Source organism: Rhipicephalus sanguineus, chromosome 6 (genome assembly GCF_013339695.2).
Source record: "Rhipicephalus sanguineus isolate Rsan-2018 chromosome 6, BIME_Rsan_1.4, whole genome shotgun sequence".
In the NCBI taxonomy this organism is placed as follows: Eukaryota; Metazoa; Arthropoda; class Arachnida; order Ixodida; family Ixodidae; genus Rhipicephalus; species Rhipicephalus sanguineus.
The window spans coordinates 73,036,618-73,055,492 of NC_051181.1; the positions used below are offsets into that span (position 1 = coordinate 73,036,618).

General features: G+C 46.6%; 1 protein-coding gene across 1 annotated transcript in view; it reads left to right on the top strand.

Annotated features, from left to right (window-relative positions):
• The first annotated feature begins 287 nt into the window (after nucleotides 1–287).
• The window catches only part of LOC119397343 (uncharacterized), a 50,593-nt gene continuing 32,005 nt past the window's right edge, over nucleotides 288–18,875 (top strand). The window contains exons 1-5 of the mRNA XM_037664776.2: nucleotides 288–298; nucleotides 897–994; nucleotides 2,400–2,451; nucleotides 4,631–4,720; nucleotides 7,130–7,201. Of these exons, the coding sequence (XP_037520704.2) occupies nucleotides 288–298; nucleotides 897–994; nucleotides 2,400–2,451; nucleotides 4,631–4,720; nucleotides 7,130–7,201 (323 nt within the window). The remainder of the gene's footprint in view (nucleotides 299–896; nucleotides 995–2,399; nucleotides 2,452–4,630; nucleotides 4,721–7,129; nucleotides 7,202–18,875) is intronic.

Below are 18,875 nucleotides of genomic sequence, written 5' to 3' on the forward strand. Positions count from 1 at the left end.
AAGAATCCTTCTCATGGGTGCGAAAACTCTGGAGTTTCTCTGGTTATAGCTATAAATCTATCAGACATTAATTCGAAAAGGTTCACTTGCAGCAGTTGGAAGTGTAAAGTGAAAAGCAGATACATATATGTGCGCCGCATATTTCCGGTTAATTTAAACGCTTGTAGCGCATATGTGATAAATCGTGCGCGTGGCTCGGTAATTTCTCTCTCTCTCACTCGTGCGCATGTCATCAAACCTTATATCTGCGCGATATCCTGATCTATCCACTTTTCCTTTACGCAGCCATGCCTGACAGGTAAGATTTTCATTGAGTGCAAGTTGTAGCGAAGTGTATTGTAGTAACTGTGATTTAGATATCAAGGAAGTAAAGTGGACGATAAGACAACTTGCCGCCGGCAGGGACTGAACGTTGCCGGTTCGGTCCCTGCTGGCGGCAAGTTGTCTTCTCGTCCCATTTTACTTTCCTCACATCTATATCACAAATACTAGGATACACTTAAAACCGTACAATTAATGTCTCAATTGCATTCCGTGGTTTCACAATCTGCTGATTTTCATTACGTTGTGTCAAACAAAGAAACTAGCCATAAAAAGTGCCTTCTGTCATTCGTAGAGGAGATTATTTGTTGTTTTTATTTACTTTGGTGTAATGATTATGACCATAATTTAAAGGAACTAACGTGGACGCGATAGCACCCTTTCATTCGATGGAATCCAAACCCACAACCCGGAGGCAGTCCAAAACCACATTAGATGCAGAAAGCTTCTGGGGAACGGGGGATGGAGTCAATGCAGCCGACTGAGAAGAAAATAAGAAAATGAAGAGGGTGGCTTTCCTCTTCGAGTCGTCTTAGGCAGATGCATGAGACCGCGCCAATGTTTCTCTTCCACAGGGCTGGCATCATTTACGGCGAGGCACAGGTCGTCGTCGGAATCATCATTATCCTCCTCGTCGTCATCGCCGTCTGTCTCCTGCTCATGTCTGCCAGTCGTAAGCAGCTCCTGTGCATAACGTACCGTTGCACCAGTTTGTTTCTCGTGATTTGAAGTGGGGAGCGAGTGGACATGGGTTGGAAATAGGAATGACAGGATATCCTTGCGGCTGTAGTGTGACTGATGCTTGGATTGATTACTCGTCTTTCATGTTGCTTGACTTTCGGTAAAGAGAAACATCCTGGACAAGACGTTTCACTTTGTCGCTTAGCAAAGTTCATGCACTTATATATACCACTTATTCAGTGGAACATGCGTCGTGCGAAATTAAGAGAAGAAAAAAAAAGCGCTGTACGGATTGAAAGAAAGAAAGAAAGAAAGAAAGAAAGAAAGAAAGAAAGAAAGAAAGAAAGAAAGAAAGAAAGAAAGAAAGAAAGAAAGAAAGAAAGAAAGAAAGGAAGAAAGAAAGGAAGAAAGAAAGAAAGAAAGAAAGAAAGAAAGAAAAGGATGGCTGTTTTAGAACCCGTTGTTTGTTATTGAGTGCATGAATAGATTTAAGTGCCGCACATAAGCTGATAGCTCCGGTGTGCAGCGAGAAAAGGTGAATTTATGCGTTCTGCGTCAGTTTTCTCCCCGATATTTCAAGGTTTTCTTTTTTTTTCAAGACTTGAGAAACGTACGACTGCTCGCCAAATGTAAACGATGAACAAAGTGTGCCGAATGTTGTAGCCAGAAAGAGAGAAAGAAATAGCGGTGTCAACCTGACTGCCGTGAAGGATCCTCTATTACAGCTACGCATAATTTTTTTTTTTAATTCACGTAGGGAGGTTTTTTTTTTTCTACTCAGTTCATAGGGTAGTTTGCAACTTTATATTACGACAAGAAAATGGTACCACGCAATTGCGCTAACTCCACCTCACGCGAGATCGAATGCAGAAAATAACTGAAGCGATTTGCACATGTCTGTGCACTAGTTGGACCTGTGTTTTCTGACAGCAGGTTTCGCAAAATACGTAAAATTTATTAAGAATTAATTTACACCTCATGCATTGTGCTGCCACTGTCTAGCCATACCTCCAAACTGCTAGATTGGTTATTCTCGCAGGCATAAACGGGTGCTATAATGTTGCAGTTCGAACCCTGGTTGTCTCGTACATGTTTAGAACTATTTAAAACGTTCATATAACTGTCTATCGAGAGTTACGGCACAACCAGCGCAAATTCTTGAAGTGGAACACGTTAGGCTGATTTCAGTCTCAGAACTTCTGGATTCATCAAGTATTTAGCAATATTTGAAGCATCGAAACTACTTTTCGAACCCTGCCAGTGACATTTTACAGGATTGTCGAAGGCATTTGTCCAGAAAAGTAGTCGTGAAATATTTCACGTCATAAAGCAATGTTCGTCAGCCTTTTCCCGCCACATTTACAACCACAAACTCTGTGTATTTCTCTTTATTTCAGTTTCAGCGGAAACAACGACAGAGGATTTCCCACCACCGTGGGTTGAGCGTGAGTACTGGTCTTTGACTTTTTACATATGCCGTGCCGCGTACTGACCACTGCACCGCCGGTTTGGCCACGTAGGCGTTTGCTACGCTTCCATAAATATCAATACAAATGAAATGAATTTTTCATTTTCTGTAAATACGAAATACAGGCTCAGGAAAGAAAAAAAAAAAGCTGCCAAGACAGCTTAACAGCACTTTGCAACGTTGTATGCGAAAAATATTGCACAAAAAACATTTTCTGAGCAACATGCTTTGCTGCCATCTCGGAGCAGTCAGAAAATGCGTGCATGGTAAATCATCGTAACGGAATTGATAGCATTGATAACATTGATAACAGTCGGCTGCAATCTATACTCCATCTCACAAGCTGGTTGCAGCAGGGTGGAAGCTACGAGGTGTAAGCAAGTCACATGCTTGCGCAGCAAGATATAGTTCAGTTTGTCATTGCATTATAACTGAAGAAGGTTAAGAAAACTGCGATTGTTTGGCACGTGCTACGTCAGAGTAATACGCGATACGCTAATCACGATTCGTATGTACGTCAGAAGCATTTCGTTATTGTATCGGTAACTGCCAATAACTGTGATGACACACCAACATGGCCGCGCCCATGCAGACGCGATCGCCCACTCCGATCCAAACTCGCGCTTGCTACTTGCCCACTGATTTGATAACAATAAATGAACGGTGGAATCGGCTATCAGTTTGTGTCATCTCACGCTGAGGACAAAATATCAGCTACGCTTTGCCATTATTATTGAGATTAGCTGTTTGTTTAGCCACGCCTGCTAAGCCTTGTCCCCGAGAAGAATTTTCTGCGGGAATGGAATTCAATACGATGCATAATTTCTGCAAGTTCTTCCGTAACTGCCACCGTTGCAACGATGGGCTCTAATAAGTGAATTTTCGAACATCCTGCCTTTCCTTTTTTCTTTTTTTTTGTTTTTTTTTTGGGGGGGGGGGTGGTTCGAAATTTATTGTGCTTTCTTGAACGGCGGTGACGCCAAGCTATTACAAAATTTCTTCATCGTAATGGTAAGTCAGCCTCATTATGAGATCATTTGAAACTTTTAGAGACGTTAGTTATAAAAGCGACCTTCTATCTTATAAAGAACAATTTAGTGATTCTGGCAGCCTTTATCCGCATCTTATCTTTATTTTAGACTACAACTTACACTAAAAGCGAAATTTTGTAATTTATCAATGTTAGACTACTAAACAATGAGCTGTGGATGTAAATCACTGCGGTTCTACATATGAACAAAAGAAGGGGAAAGGTTCAAGGACGTGTTTCTTTGTGAGTGATGTGTGCAGTGATGTGTGCAGCTCAACATCGTTACCATGACCTATTGAAGAAATCCAACAAGCAGCCAAATGCCTCCAACAGAAATGGTGCCCAAACGTTATGAGCGGCACTAGACTGTTGGTTGTCTGATTGAGAAGTAGCTTGTATGCATTACACGTGCGGGCGGATAATCTGCATATTCCTTGTGCCTCAAGCCTTTCTTTCCTGACTCATACCTCTCTTCTCTTTCATCCCGTTTTATAAGCGGCACTTCATGCCTAATAAATCGTGCAGTTGCTGTCAGCACAGCATTCTGTGTCAACCTTATCTGTGCGCCGTGTCACTATCGTTCCTTAGTGCCAATATGTGTGTCTAGCTGCAACTAACATAGTCGGATATTCGATTCACTCTACGACATCAAAGACAATCTACAACCATATCTGAGCAACTCACGAGTCGACTCATCCAGACTCACTCAGACTCATATCGAGCCGTGAGTCTGAGTGAGTCCGAGATCTGAGTGTGAGTGAGTCCGAGTGAGTAATATTTTGGTGTGCTTGTGTTTGAGTGAGTCCGGTTGAGAAAAATTTCAGTGAGTCCATGTTCAAGTGAGTCTGCTTGAGCAAAATTTTAGTGAAACTGACTCCAAGTGAGCCCTACGAGGAAAATATATTTCTTGAGTGAGTCTGGGTAAGCTCCACCTTTTTTTCCCGACCTTTGTCTACAAGTGACACCCAAAACATGACGCCAATGACACGTGTATGAATGCCGAATCACTTCGGCCACATGCAGAAGGTAAAACCACACATTTCGAGATCTATGTCTTGGTGTCGAGAAAGAGCTGATACAGGGGCGGGGATTTGGATGCAAGTCCTACATGCGTGTGTTACCTTCTGCAGCTACACCAAGGACCACTGTGAGGACTGCTTCGTCCATGTCATCACCCAAACCTACCCCCGAGCCAATGACATCCAGCAAACTAATCTTGCGTGAGTTCCATTCCTGCGCATACTGTTCTGGTTATAACCACAAGCGTACCGTTAAACGCAGATCGCCATACCGGTGAAACCGTTGTAGTACTTTATTGTAAAGGTGGCCACTCATAGCTATTTTTCAAGTAACCGATGGGTGCTCATACACATCGATCAAGAAATTCGCTCGATATTCAGTAAAAAAGGGCATAAGAACAGCAGATCTAAGATAAGGTACGTATTATGCCATAAATCGCCCCTTGTTCTAATTTAAGCCGGTTTGGGCAAGGTGGAGGTCATGGCACTGCATGCTCGTTGACGGATCGACTGCACACTAAGACCTTATTGCGCTTGAGAAAAAAAATGAAGAACTTTGCATTGCTGCGCAAAGTTAGAGCAACAGCAAAGCAGCAAAACTGGTCGAACCGAGGGCCGTAAAGAAGTGATGAAATAGCCAAGTTTGGGCCTAGCAAAGCCAAGCAAAACCTAACAGCAGCCAAGTTTAGACCTAGCAAAACCTAGCAACATCTATTTCTTCTCTTCCTCCTCACGCCGGTGTCGTCATACCAACTGGACATTGTTGTCCTCTTCTGCGCCATCTCTCTTCGTCTGTCGGGGGAAGACGTGAGCCGGCAGCGAGCCGGCAGGCGCGCGCACCTCGCGAAAGCCACTTGCGTCACGTGACTCCCACGTGGATAGCATGCCGCTGCTTGCCGAGCGGTGGCGCCGACGCGCGGGACGCCGCCGCGGCATGCTTTCCGGCAGTGTGCACGCAAACAGCTGTGGCGGTTGCTATGGCGACGGCTCGGCGGTTGCTACTCCTCGGCGTGGTGGCGACTTTGTCAACGGACGTCTTATTGCCAGCTTTAACAGTTTCGCTGTTAAAAACAGAGGCAGTTTGGCATGGGTACAAAAGTCCGGACGATGGCGAGAATTTGACTAACAGTGTAGTGAAACACGATACACGGAAGGGCGCGATAATACGGTACACAATGAAGAAGATGGACACGGGACGACGCGCTTGTCGTCCCGTGACGACGCGTGTCCATCTTCTTCATTGTGTACCGTATTATCGCGCCCTTCCGTGTATCATGAACCAACACCAACTCGCCCAACTTTTTACCTTACGTAGTGAAACACTCCGAGCGCTCCCAAACATCCTACCTGCGTTAACACCTTTCTCTAAGAGAGTGGTCAGGTTCTGTCTCAATGTACATATTTCGGCTACGTGAATGCGTGGATATGCGCGCGTGCTTGAATGTGTCACCTTTTTGCGTTCGATTGATTTTATACCCAAGTTGTTTCAGTGCGACAGTTTTACTCCCGCGGAGGGGTTCCTTCACTCTATCGCAGGAGTATCACTGCACTCCATAAGGAGGCGTTAGATCACTCTCTGTTTAGAGAGAGCCCCGGTTTCAGTCTGAAAAAAGGAGTGCCATCCGGGACAAGCGAAAACTCTCCCAAAGTGTGCTGGCCCCACTTTTTGTTTTAAGAGCGCAGAGGTACATTTATTTGGCGCCTCGCATCGCAACTTGATATCATTCATGCCACTCGTGTAATCCATGGTCATGCGAGATTTCCGCGAAATAAAAGAATATTGTTGCCCATTCACTCCCTTCAACAGTGAATCTTTTAACTTCGCAATATAATACTGCAGCAGTCACTAACGTTCTGCCACATTTCGTCCATAAATAGAGAGAGCGAGGGCCTTTAATCCTAACAAGACCTGCGTAATTTATAAATGTCGGGAACTTGAACATGTCACCATACATGATAAAAGCTCAAGAAGCAGTTTCCGGTTTGGGCAGCTCCTTGCCAGTGCCAGACTAGCGGTAAATCTGATTGCTAAGGGCGAAGGGCCCAAAGAATCCATCCACGAAGTACGAAGGCAACACAAAGGAAGTAATTTCCAATTTTTATATATTTTTTGTAGAGGTAGTAGCCTTCAATTGTTGGTTGTTAGAATAATTTCATCGTATATTCAGACGACCCCTCGTTCCTAACAATGACGCCACTGAATGACGCATTCACTGCAATAACATCTGCGCTCGTTTCCGTAACATATCCCGCGCACAGGCAGATAAAATAATGTCTGTCAAATTACCTCACTCCATAAAGCTAGTAATGAATTTAATGCTTGGTTGGGGATTTACAATGCCCGCTTTCTTTCAAGTCACGCTTACGATAAGTTTCTCACATATTAAAAACACAATTCTTTTGTTTCTGTAGACGAACGCTGTCAATCATGTCAGTACCCCTCTCAGAAAATTATAAGGACGCAGGAAAGAATGCCACATCGTCTACATTAGTAGAACAAAATGAACAGCATTTGTAGGCTATATTAGTGTAAATCGCAAAAAGTTACAACCGCGCTGACGAACACTTCAAACCTGTGTTTAAACGCTGCTTGTGTTTCTTCTCTAATAGCAACCACGGAGAAGCGGGTCACGACGCATTCGACGACTGCCACGACACCTTCGACGCGAGCCACAACAAAAAGTAAGTTCTTTGGGGCGAAAGCCTTAACTGTCTCGCTGCACGGCCACTTGAGCGAAAGACGGCAGGCGAATGAAGTCGTACAAAAACCGACATGAACTACGTGACAAATGACGTCGTTCTGTGACGTTACTATATGCTGTCATCATGACGCCATGTAGTAATTTCATCATGTGACGTAATAGTCACGTCACGCAATTAAATCACATCGTCATGAATCCCGAAGGACTGTGACATCGTCATGACGTGACATATATTCGGAATTCATGGCGTTATCATGACATCCCCACAAGACGTGATATGATGCCATCCTCACGTGACGCCATCACTTGGCATTGTCAGTTGGTGGAAGGTTGGCCAATCCCGCAGGCACTATAATACCAAGTGAGGTGACGAAAGCCTTAGCAGGGGAGGGTTCGGAGGGGTCGGTCCAATCTACTGAGTACGTCAATAAAGCTTAGTGGGCGTCTGACACACTGCGGCTCGTTATGCTCGGCAAGAGGTTCGGTACCCCGATTGCATAACCTATTTCATTACCAAGTGTGCCTCAGGCTTTCTTCTTAACGAGTTACGGAGAGTGTAAACATTCTTTACAACTTTCACTTAGCCGCGAACCCACATTTGAGATTCTACACCGAGGGTACCTAAAGATATGTCGTCGAGAATCGTTACGTATAACGTACTGTGAGGGATAAGGTTCGGGTAATCACGGCAACTTAAAGGATTGTTGCCGAGACGGACGAAGACATTTGCATCTTGAGTAATAAGGCTTTAATGCCACAAAAAAATGATGATGATGAAGTTTGGCGCGTTACAATGCAACCGCGAAGAACTGCCCTATAGCTACGAGCACGACACACGTTCTTGCAGGACTCAAGGTCTGACCCTCAGCGTAGTCCCCCACTGCACTACACAAGATTTTTGTGAACACTTCACCGTGTGACGGTCGAGGGCAGATCAGTCGATGAGTTGCGTTGCGTCTTACGCCGACAGCAACGATGACACAGGCATGGTCGGAGCGGAGCGTGCGGCTGAGCCGATGTGGCAAAGACGTCCCGGACAGCCAGTAGTAGGCCCAGGTCTGGAGTACGCCCGGGTCCGAGAACAACGGACCGGCGCCGGCTGCTGGAGCGCCTGGTAGACGGGAGCCAGGCTCGAGCGGTCACCAGGCACAGGGGTAGGCTTCGGGACCAGGACCCGACAAGCGCTTCACCCTCCGACTGCTTCGTTCGGTTTTCGTTACCGAAGCTCTCTCGTCGTCTTCCTCTTCTCTCTTCTTCCACACGGCTTGGCTTGACTTCGACGACACGATTCCGCCTTTTCGATGTCTCGTCGTCGTCTTCGTCGGTGCACCGCACATCACAAAACACCAACGCCGTGCACCAGATGGGATTACCGCGCACATCATGACAAAAGCCCCCCCTTTCGAAAGTTTTTTTAAAAAAAAAACTGTCCAAAGTGCGCGGGATACAAGACTTACGGCAAACAAATGTACAAAACTGTTGCACCAAGACAATAGTCTGTCTGTGGGAGTCCCTAGGCACATGGTACTTAATTACATTAATGTTGTAGAGCTAGCACCTACACCTGTAGCCTGCTCATATAATCAGCACCCACGTTCTCTGATCCTTTGATATGCTCAACACGAAAGGTGTACTCTTGCAATGCGAGACTCCAGCGTAAGACCCTGCTGTTCAAATGCTTGGCTTGAGAGAGGTATCGTAGCGGTTGATGATCAGTCTGAACGACGAACGAGGTTCCATAAAGGAATATATGAAACTTGGCGATCGCCCAAACTAACGCTAAACACTCTCTTTCAATTGCAGAGTATCTCTCTTCCCGGGGCATAAGTTGGCGGCTGGCATATGACACCGGGTGAAGAAGACCCTCGTGTTCCTGCATAAGTACGGCGCCTATGCACCTATCAGATGCATCTGTACGTAATACGAAGGGTTTCTTTATGTCAGCTGCCTTGACTACTGGTGCAGATGCTAGAGCTTGTTTGAGGGTTTCAAATGCCTCTTCTCTTTCGGTATTCCACGCTAACTTGTTCTTTTCCATCTTTCTTGTCATTTCAGTCAGTGGTTTCGCTTTCTCGGCATAATGAGGTATGAGGTCTCGGTAATATCCCGCCAAGCCGAGAAAAGAGCGAAGCTGCTTCTTCGTTTCCGGTCTTGTGGCTTTAACGATCTTCGCTTGGCCTATTTTGCCTTTGGGATATGTCCTTTGGCATGCGTCACATGATTTGACGAACCTTCGGACGTCCTCCTGTACACCGGGCCAATAAAACGACTCCAAAACTCGGTCCTTCGTCTTCTTGATACCATGGTGACCAGATATCGGGGTTTCATGTGCCAAGTTCAACACTTGGAGCCGCAACGCCCTTGGAACCACCGCTTGTTGAAATGCTTTACCTGGAGCCAAGTGGTAAACGCGGTACAAGATTCCTTTCTCAAACATAAATGGGTGGTACATGGCTCCTTTGCCGCGGATGATGGTGTCGACTTTCGCCCTACAAACATCCAGCGACCGGTCTTCCTCTTGTGTTTGGCGAAAGGACTCCTGTGTCACCTCTAAGTTTCTAAACTTAGCAGTCGTGAGCTTCCGGCTATGTCCTTTGCTTGAAACACCAACCATGATGGTGCTATTCGTCCCGTATCCATCTTTGGGTTTCTCTTCAGACTTGAATGCCTGATTAGTCGCCGACTTCTGGCTCGCTGACTCCTTCCACGTTGAGTCGGGGTCATTAGCGTCACGGGCGCCGGGAACATTTCCTACGATGACATCATAAAGTGGTGACGTCATGCATTTGACTATCGCATTTCCGCTGAAATAGGGCGATAGAATCCGTACTTCTGCTTCCGGTACCTCGATGCAACTACCATCAGCCAATAAAATCGTGGCGGTAGTACCCGTTAGCGCATCATCGGGAACAAGAGAACGGCGCACTACCAGGGTGTTGCTTCCAGTATCCCTCAAGACAGATACAGTATGTCCAAACACTTCTCCCTGTAACACCGGCAAGTTTCGCGTTGCTGTTGCGGTGAGTTCTGTGAGCGCACTGGCAACGTAATCATCTTGTGACGAATCATCGGCGCATCCAGGTGGCTCCGACTTCTGCTCGGTAGACACGATGCAAGATGTCGTCGTCTTTGACCCACCGTTGTTTGGGCATGCTCTTGCATCATGGCCTGGCTTTCGACAGTGCCCACAGAAGACTCGTTGGGGTTTCGTGCGGCAATCAGATGCTCTGTGCCCAGGTCGATCACAGACGAAACATCTAAGAGGAGGCTGGGTATATGTACATTCATCTTGCTCCTTGGTAATGTTTCCGGACTTGTTACGAAAGACCAACAAGTTTGTTTGCCGCTGGGCCTCCAAGAAGGTATCAGCCGCTTCTGCCATCTCTTCTACTGTCTTGCATTTCTTCTCCCTTAGGAACAGTGCCAGGCGATCGTGACAGTTATTCAGTAACTGCTCAGCTACAATAAGATTGCGCACGGATGCAAAGTCCTTGTCCGTTTTCGACATTTCCAGCCATCTATCGAAGAAGCTCTGTAATCTCGTGGCGTACTGTTTACCAGTTTCGCCGTGTTCCGGCTTGCTTTGCCGAAACTTTTCGCGATAGCCTTCGGCTGTGAAACGAAACCTCTGGAGCAAGGCCATTTTCGTACTCTGGTAATCCATCGAGTCTTCCGGCGACAGACGACCGAAGACTTTCAACGCTTCCCCACTGAGGCATAGACTAAGCGCTGTAGCCCACTTCTCCTCAGGCCACTCTTGACCAACAGCTACGCGTTCGAACCTCTTGAGATACGCATCGAGATCGTCACGCTTCTCGTCAAACCCTGGAATCAGGTTGTGAGGATCGATCAAGCACGGGTGGCTTTGACTTCTCTCAGGTTCTCGGCTACCTTCGACCTCAGCTAGTCTAATTCGCAGTTGAAGAGTTCTCTCTTCTATCTCCAAACGTTCCTTCGCCGCCTGCCTTTCCGCGGAACGCTCTTCACGCGCTTGCACAGATTCCTCATGAGCCCGCTCTAACCGCGCGTCTACCCACGTCTTTAGCTCAGCTCCTTGAAGCCCCATGCGTTCCGCTAGCGTTATAAGCTCTTGCTCACTCATCTTCACTACAAAGGTTTTGACTCAGTGCAAACGGCTTCGTCCTGCCTCGCGGACGCCAATTGTGAGGGATAAGGTTCGGGTAATCACGGCAACTTAAAGGATTGTTGCCGAGACGGACGAAGACATTTGCATCTTGAGTAATAAGGCTTTAATGCCACAAAAAAATGATGATGAAGTTTGGCGCGTTACAATGCAACCGCGAAGAACTGCCCTATAGCTACGAGCACGACACACGTTCTTGCAGGACTCAAGGTCTGACCCTCAGCGTAGTCCCCCACTGCACTACACAAGATTTTTGTGAACATTTCACCGTGTGACGGTCGAGGGCAGATCAGTCGATGAGTTGCGTTGCGTCTTACGCCGACAGCAACGATGACACAGGCATGGTCGGAGCGGAGCGTGCGGCTGAGCCGATGTGGCAAAGACGTCCCGGACAGCCAGTAGTAGGCCCAGGTCTGGAGTACGCCCGGGTCCGAGAACAACGGACCGGCGCCGGCTGCTGGAGCGCCTGGTAGACGGGAGCCAGGCTCGAGCGGTCACCAGGCACAGGGGTAGGCTTCGGGACCAGGACCCGACAAGCGCTTCACCCTCCGACTGCTTCGTTCGGTTTTCGTTACCGAAGCTCTCTCGTCGTCTTCCTCTTCTCTCTTCTTCCACACGGCTTGGCTTGACTTCGACGACACGATTCCGCCTTTTCGATGTCTCGTCGTCGTCTTCGTCGGTGCACCGCACATCACAAAACACCAACGCCGTGCACCAGATGGGATTACCGCGCACATCATGACACCTACTGTCTACCTACATAATGGTTCCGTTATTTCTTGTGCTCCAGTGTCACATCGGAGATACCGAAAGTACATATATTTCTAGTAGTCAGTAGACAGCAGGACTACCTATTTATAATTTTGACATTACCTGCAGTATTGGCACTGCTGAGGGAATTAAAAAATAACAATAACTTGAAGGCATCGAAAGGTCTGACGTTTTTTCCTCTTATTTCAGTTACCCTGAGAAAAACAAGTAGAACGCGTTTTGTTTCTCAATTAACAAGGGCCTTCGCCAAGCACAGGTGCACTGGCCTCTTTGTGAATGCAGTTTGCATACTTGGAGAACGGTCATGTCTACAAAGCGTGACAAAGATGAACATTTTTTTTCTCACACAGAACGCAAGCACTGCAGAACACTGTCACTTCTATGTTTTCCTAGCTTCTTTTTTTGTGGGGGGAGGGGTGTGGGGGGACGTATGCAGCCTTTCAAGATAGCTGCCTTCTGTGCCACTTCGCGCAGCACCTTGTAAAAGTACGCGCTCTAGGAGTGGAGAAAGCTTGGTTCTCTGTCCTGTCATTCCTTGCTCCGCTACAGCTATCAAACCACTCATACTTGTTGAATAAGCACACATTCTTTCCAGATACAATAATAAATCGAGATTAGTGGATATATGACATGTATAGAAATGTGACATAGTTTTCTGTGTGCCAACATAACGAATTGCTTCTTAGAAAATGGCCGCCGATGGCTGCGTTGGTGCACTTCATTTTGGATCTTCCGCGTCAAAGCAGACGAGTTGACGTGACCCCACGTGGCTTCCTTGCATATGCGTGCGCAGTTTTCTATTAGTGGAAAAGTGAGCCATGGAGGGCGGGGTGGGCGCCTCCCCCCCCCCCTTTCTCTTTGATTGGTCGAATTCAACAGAAAACACGCTCCCCAATGGATGCAAAAATGAAAACAAGTCGCAGTTTCACCGCAAGGTGAAACTGCGACTGTTATCGCATCGCAGATGCGATAACAGTGCGATGCGATTGTTATCGCATCGCAGTGTTGTTATCGCATCGCAGTTTCACCGCAATGCGATAACAACAAATTGTAGGGTTATATTAAGTGAGGCTGGCAGCTAACTGTTTTGTATACGATCTCGCGTAACTACAAAACGCTTGTGTAAGAGCATACGGCTGCTCCAGTGAGTGATGCTCTCCGCATAGTCACTTCGCGTTGAGAGCGCAGCACGTAGAAGGGTACACGAGCCGCCCGCTGTGTTGGCTGTCGAAATAGCGCGCGCGTCAGCGATCGCGACCACGCCCTTAGATTCAAAGTTCAAAGTGGCTGCTCGCGCGACACTCCCCCCCCCCCCCCGTCCTCGCGTCTTTTCATGGTCGTTAAACACGGGCGGGGCGTTTCCAGTCTGCTTCAAAGGCACGCCTCCCGAACGGGTTGATGTTATTGCATGCACCCACCGAGCGACGGAAATGGACCGGCTCGTTGGATCTCTGCTTCGGCTGCTTCTCTGCCCCGCTCGCGCGCTTTTACCCGCGGTAGAACATACGAGGAGCGGAGGGGGGGGGGACCTTATCAATCTGGACTTGATACGGGAGGAACGTGACGGTGACGGCAAAAACCGGTCGAGACTGCCCATATAATTGCTACCGCAATAAAACAGGCTAAATCAAGCGATGACGTGTTAATCAAAGAGGCCTGCTTTTAGTCTCCGGCTTGTCTGGGGTGGCGTCATAAAAGATGGGAAATAAACAGTCCTTGAAATGCAACATCAGTGGTCCGCGGCAATCGTTATCGTCAAAAAACATCAATGCCTTTAGCCGTCCACATTCAACGATGGCGGGACAGGTCCGACTGAACAGACTTACCCACCTTGCATGATTGGGGAGGGGCGGGTGGCGGCATTCCCCCGTCCCACCCTGTGCGCACGCCGACACTTCCCTGTATATGGTCACCTCTTGCTGAATCATACTCTTTCTTTTCACGTGAGGTTTAAGGTGTTAGGAGTTGTAATAGTGCCACGCGCGCGCTTCTTTTTCTATTTTCATGTAACCGACCCGCCACACGTGTGACCACTCCCTCGCGCGGGCCGCGCCGGAATGCCGAACATTCCGGACTATATTAGATTGTTCTGATAAGCTTGAGCACGCAACGCGAACAGTACAGCTTATTCTGGAACGAACGCGACCACCAACGATAAGGCTACAATCTTCGATGCCACATGTATGTACAAACGCCGACGCGCCTTACCGCAAATCAGATATCCGCCGACCGACGACGGGGATTGTCATGCTATCAGTTCACAGCGTGTATTCCTTGTAATTTGACCTTCCGTTTCCTGGATGCAAGTTCGCCCAGTAAGGAGTTTCATCATTAGCAGCCCGATCTTCGTTGTCCTCACCTTCACGACCACGTGACAATATCGATGAACGCGAATAATCGATTAATCAATGAAGAATGTCCCACAAAACGATTAATTATCACCGATGTCCGGTGAATCGAAATACACAGAGTGACAGGATTGGTGCTAAAACTCTGAGGTCATTCTAGAATGCTGAGTAAGAGCCTCGACTGTAATATTGCGACGGTTGCATGGTGGTTGATTGAGTGTGACATTCTATAGTGTCTTGAACATCCTTGAAAGAAAGCAACGACGACGACGACGTAGAGAAAGGAATCACACAGCACAGCGCTGACTCGCAGCAAATTCAGTTGGTTTGTATTACCCCCACAGCAAAACAATGCAATGGTGGGCCAAAATTTAGAAAACTTTTTTCTCAACAAAAACAAAAACTTCTTTGATTAAGCTTTCTCTGGACGAAGTTTTCATGATTGTCAATCGTATGCGCCATTCCGCTTATTTTTTCTTGGATCACCTTACGGTGCTACTAATGTCCTAACATAGGCCAATGTAGCATTTTTTCCAAGTTTAGGATTTTATTTTAGAGCCTATGCGTCGTACACAGGCAAAACAAAATTTTATGGGAGAGCAAGTTTTATGGAGAGATTTATAAAAATAATTCCTGTCTTTCATCGATAATTGCCTTTTGTAAAAAAATTTCTGAAAACAAAACAATTTACTCAAGTTTACCTACGCTCTAAAGAGTCAAAAATACAAAGCTACTATAAGGAACTGTCCTATAATGAAGTCACGATGCTCGAAAGACGTAAAAAGCAAGTGTTGAAAGAATGCCTAGAATTGTCGATTGATGGCGATTTTTTTTTCGTACCTGGTTTTCCAATATTTCGTAAAGTTCAAATGGCGCTCACGTGCGCAAAAAATTTTTCCCGCTCAAATTATTTTGGGAGAATACTGTAGAACTAATGTCTATGTGTGTGTGTACTTTTCTCAGATTTTTTTAGAGAAACTGATTTTTGTCGAGCGCCCTGACTGGGACAGTTGTTGTGGAATGACCCCAAAAGGGCATTCTAAGCGGTCATGATTACATCGGCCTGTTTGGCCGATATAAGCATTGTATCGATCTCACCGAAGGGCTTGTTGCGCATGGAGCGACAGAAGTCAGATATGTAGGGCACCGAGGAGCGCGAGATGACATCTTGAGCTTCCTGGACATAGGGTTCTCATCATAGACTTGAAAGTAACTCAGCAGTGTAACGCAGTATCAATTGGCATGTTTATACAAACTGCTGTTTAGAAGAATGGAAGAGCCTCAGCCGAAGTATATGTGTTGTGTTTCGACCGAGCTTCCTATATGCAGATGCTTGACAACGACTTGCAACTCTCCAACCCCGAATTTCAGGCACTTCACTTCCAAAATACATGCCACCAACACTCTGGGGGATGGAATTAAGACGAGCTCATTTATGGTAGTTCACGATTCTGTTGTGCACTTTCCTGCCCTGTTGAAGTCGTGGCATGAGCTGCGCCTTAAGTTTGGTCTTGCGTGCTTGGCCATGTGCATGACCACGCACGCAAGACCATGAAGTCGCTGAAAAGCAGGTCGTAGCCAAAGGGGGGGGGAGGGTTCAAACCCCACCTAAAATTTTCAATTTTGCTCTTTTATATATACACGCACACATACAAACGCACGCGCGAACTTACTTAAAGGATGGTTGAACCACCCCCGAAAAAAATTTCTGGCCACGCCCCTGCTGGGGCGTAGCCAGAAATCCCGTCAACTGGTTCTCATTTATAAAGCTTTAGAAGATGTTCTGGACTATTGGCGTTCGATTTTGTCTTTCTTGAGGAGCGACGACGCCAAGGAAATAAAGCGTGAGACGCTCAAAACTATTGTTTCGTCGCCGGAAGTTGTGCATGACATGCTGATTAAGTTGAGGTTTTAAGATGAATTTGTCTACTGTGCTCTCAATCATTAAAGAATTTGAGGCAGAAAGTACCCTGGTACACCAGATTTACCCCCATACCTCATTAGTTTGCACGCGCTCCTCACTCAATGGCGGGACGCACCTGACGTATCCACATCAGATGTCGTAAGTCTCTTGATCTTGACGGGAATGACGTCTATCGCAGACCTTCGTGGATACTACGTTGCTGTCGCTGAAAAGTGGACGCTGGCAGTTGAGCGGAACCTTTGAGATGCACTCCAGAACACCAGTAAATCGTTTTGGTACAGTGTTCGAATTTTGAATCCAAATTAGAAACACGAGCTACCCCGCGCGTTCGAAACCGAGGCGCCGACATTAAACTAGTGTTTCAAGAAACTGCCGACATAAGCCAGCTCATCAGTAACTTTGCGAACTATCATAGCTATAAAATAAGTGAAATTGTTAACTCCCTGTCGTTTAGGTGACCTCACATTGTCCAGTGGCCAGTCCTTTCTCGCTGGGCGCTGAGTCTTCTGGCTCTCCCTGTTTCTCGCGCAAACGTTAAAAGGGCATTTTCGTACCTGAGATCATTTCACATGTTTTGATCACTACGCAATTTTATTGCGTCTTTATGGCTCACCAATTGCGTGTTCGAGAGAAAGGGAAGATAAAAAAAAAGACTGGAGAAGCAAGCTTGCTTTATTAGCCAAACAGTGCACTTGCAATATACACCAAAATATGTTTTAACAAGACTGTTTGTTGGCCTAGTTGGTACTTGCTTAGCGACATCTTTTAGCCGCGAAAGAGCACATACACAAAGCAAAGAAACACACAACGACAGGACGGGCGGCCTTCTAGGACAAAGTTGTAAGGCCGCCCCTCCTGTCGTTGTGTGTTTCTTTGCTTTGTGTATGTGCTCTTTCGCGGCTAAAAGATGTCACTACACCAAAATACTTTGCAGATGAAGAAATCATGATAAAACAGCTCACGAGCACAATAGCACAATAGTTCGAAAACTCACGTTGCCCAATCGAGGAAAACCACTGCAGCGAGACAGAAGCCTTGAAAGTATCGCTTTGGCAACATTACAGTACAGCGTTTCTTCGCTTAGCATGCCGCATTCACCGTCACGAAAGGCGAGGGCAAGCCTGCCGTGCGCGAGCGAAAGTAGTCTGCAGTCACAGGAGCGGTTGTGTTGTCTACACATTCCGTGAGCTGGTTCAGCTTCCTTGAAGTGTCACGCCAGTAAACAATGCATAAGCAAATAACTAACGTACTGAAGATACGCGCGAAACCACCGCGCAAAAGTGAGCGATGCTTCGTTGACCCGACAATGCACCGAACTAAACACAAGGCCTAATAGCATACTCCCTGCATACGCCCCCCATTTATGGTACTCGACTAAAAGAAAATGAGGCAATCAACTGTTTAGCCAAGTGTCAGATAAACCGTAAAGTGAATTTGTAGTTTACTTTGGCATACATAAAATGGAGAGTATTGGAGAAAAATTACAGCATATCCACGGGTGAATGATGAAGAGCTTGGACGAAGCTCCTGAATCAGTCATGATTACACCGTGAAATGTTCAGTGGTTTCGCCCAGCAGTAATCAAAGCGATACGCCGCTTTGATTATTTTTCATTTCTCCTTTCTTTTCTTTCTTCTTTTTATTATTTTTTATTTTTTAGTTTGATTTATTTTTTATTTTTTATTTTCTATTTTATTTTATTTATTTATTTTCTATCTATGGGACAGCGCGATCTAGTATAGCATCACCCAACTGCAGTTCGCATGCATCTCTATGGGACAGCACCATCTACTGAATGATACGGGAGACGCGACGGCGGGGACGCGCCGGATGGAGCGACGACCGACCAGGTGATGCTATGAGGAGCTCCGCTCCTAAAAAATGCCATTTAGTTTTCCGTTTTCATTATTTCTCCCCTCCTCACCTGGTCGCGCCTCAATTGCACGGCGTGCGTTGATGTCTGTGTCAATAGGTTTTCGACCATTTTTCATCCCAAGTTTCGCGATCGATATAATTTGACCTTGGCAACGCTTCGAACGCTATGCAAGAAGTTCGGCCAGCAAGATATGCGACTACGCGTGTCTCGCGCTTCGCTTTCGTCGAACGTTGTAAACACTCGTGCCAGCTGAGCACGAGCCCGCGCATGATCCGTTGCGACCGGCTGTCAATGGAAAGCCAAAAACCGAAAACAAAGAGACGCTAAGCGGTCCAAAACAACTTATTGACAATCATATAAGGAGTTTTCTTTATATCTGGGGTACAAAACATCCTCACAATTACTCAGGCTAAAGACGAAAGGAAATAACATTGCGGGTGGTAAAATCATTGGACTGTTTCTTGGTTCGAATGCATCTCCTGCAAGAAGTCTCGCTAGCAGCCACGGCGTTGCAGCTGATTCATGAAACAGAGTACGGAAGGCGTTGTGTTTAGAAAAAAATTATCGTATCACAGACGGTTAACATCAATA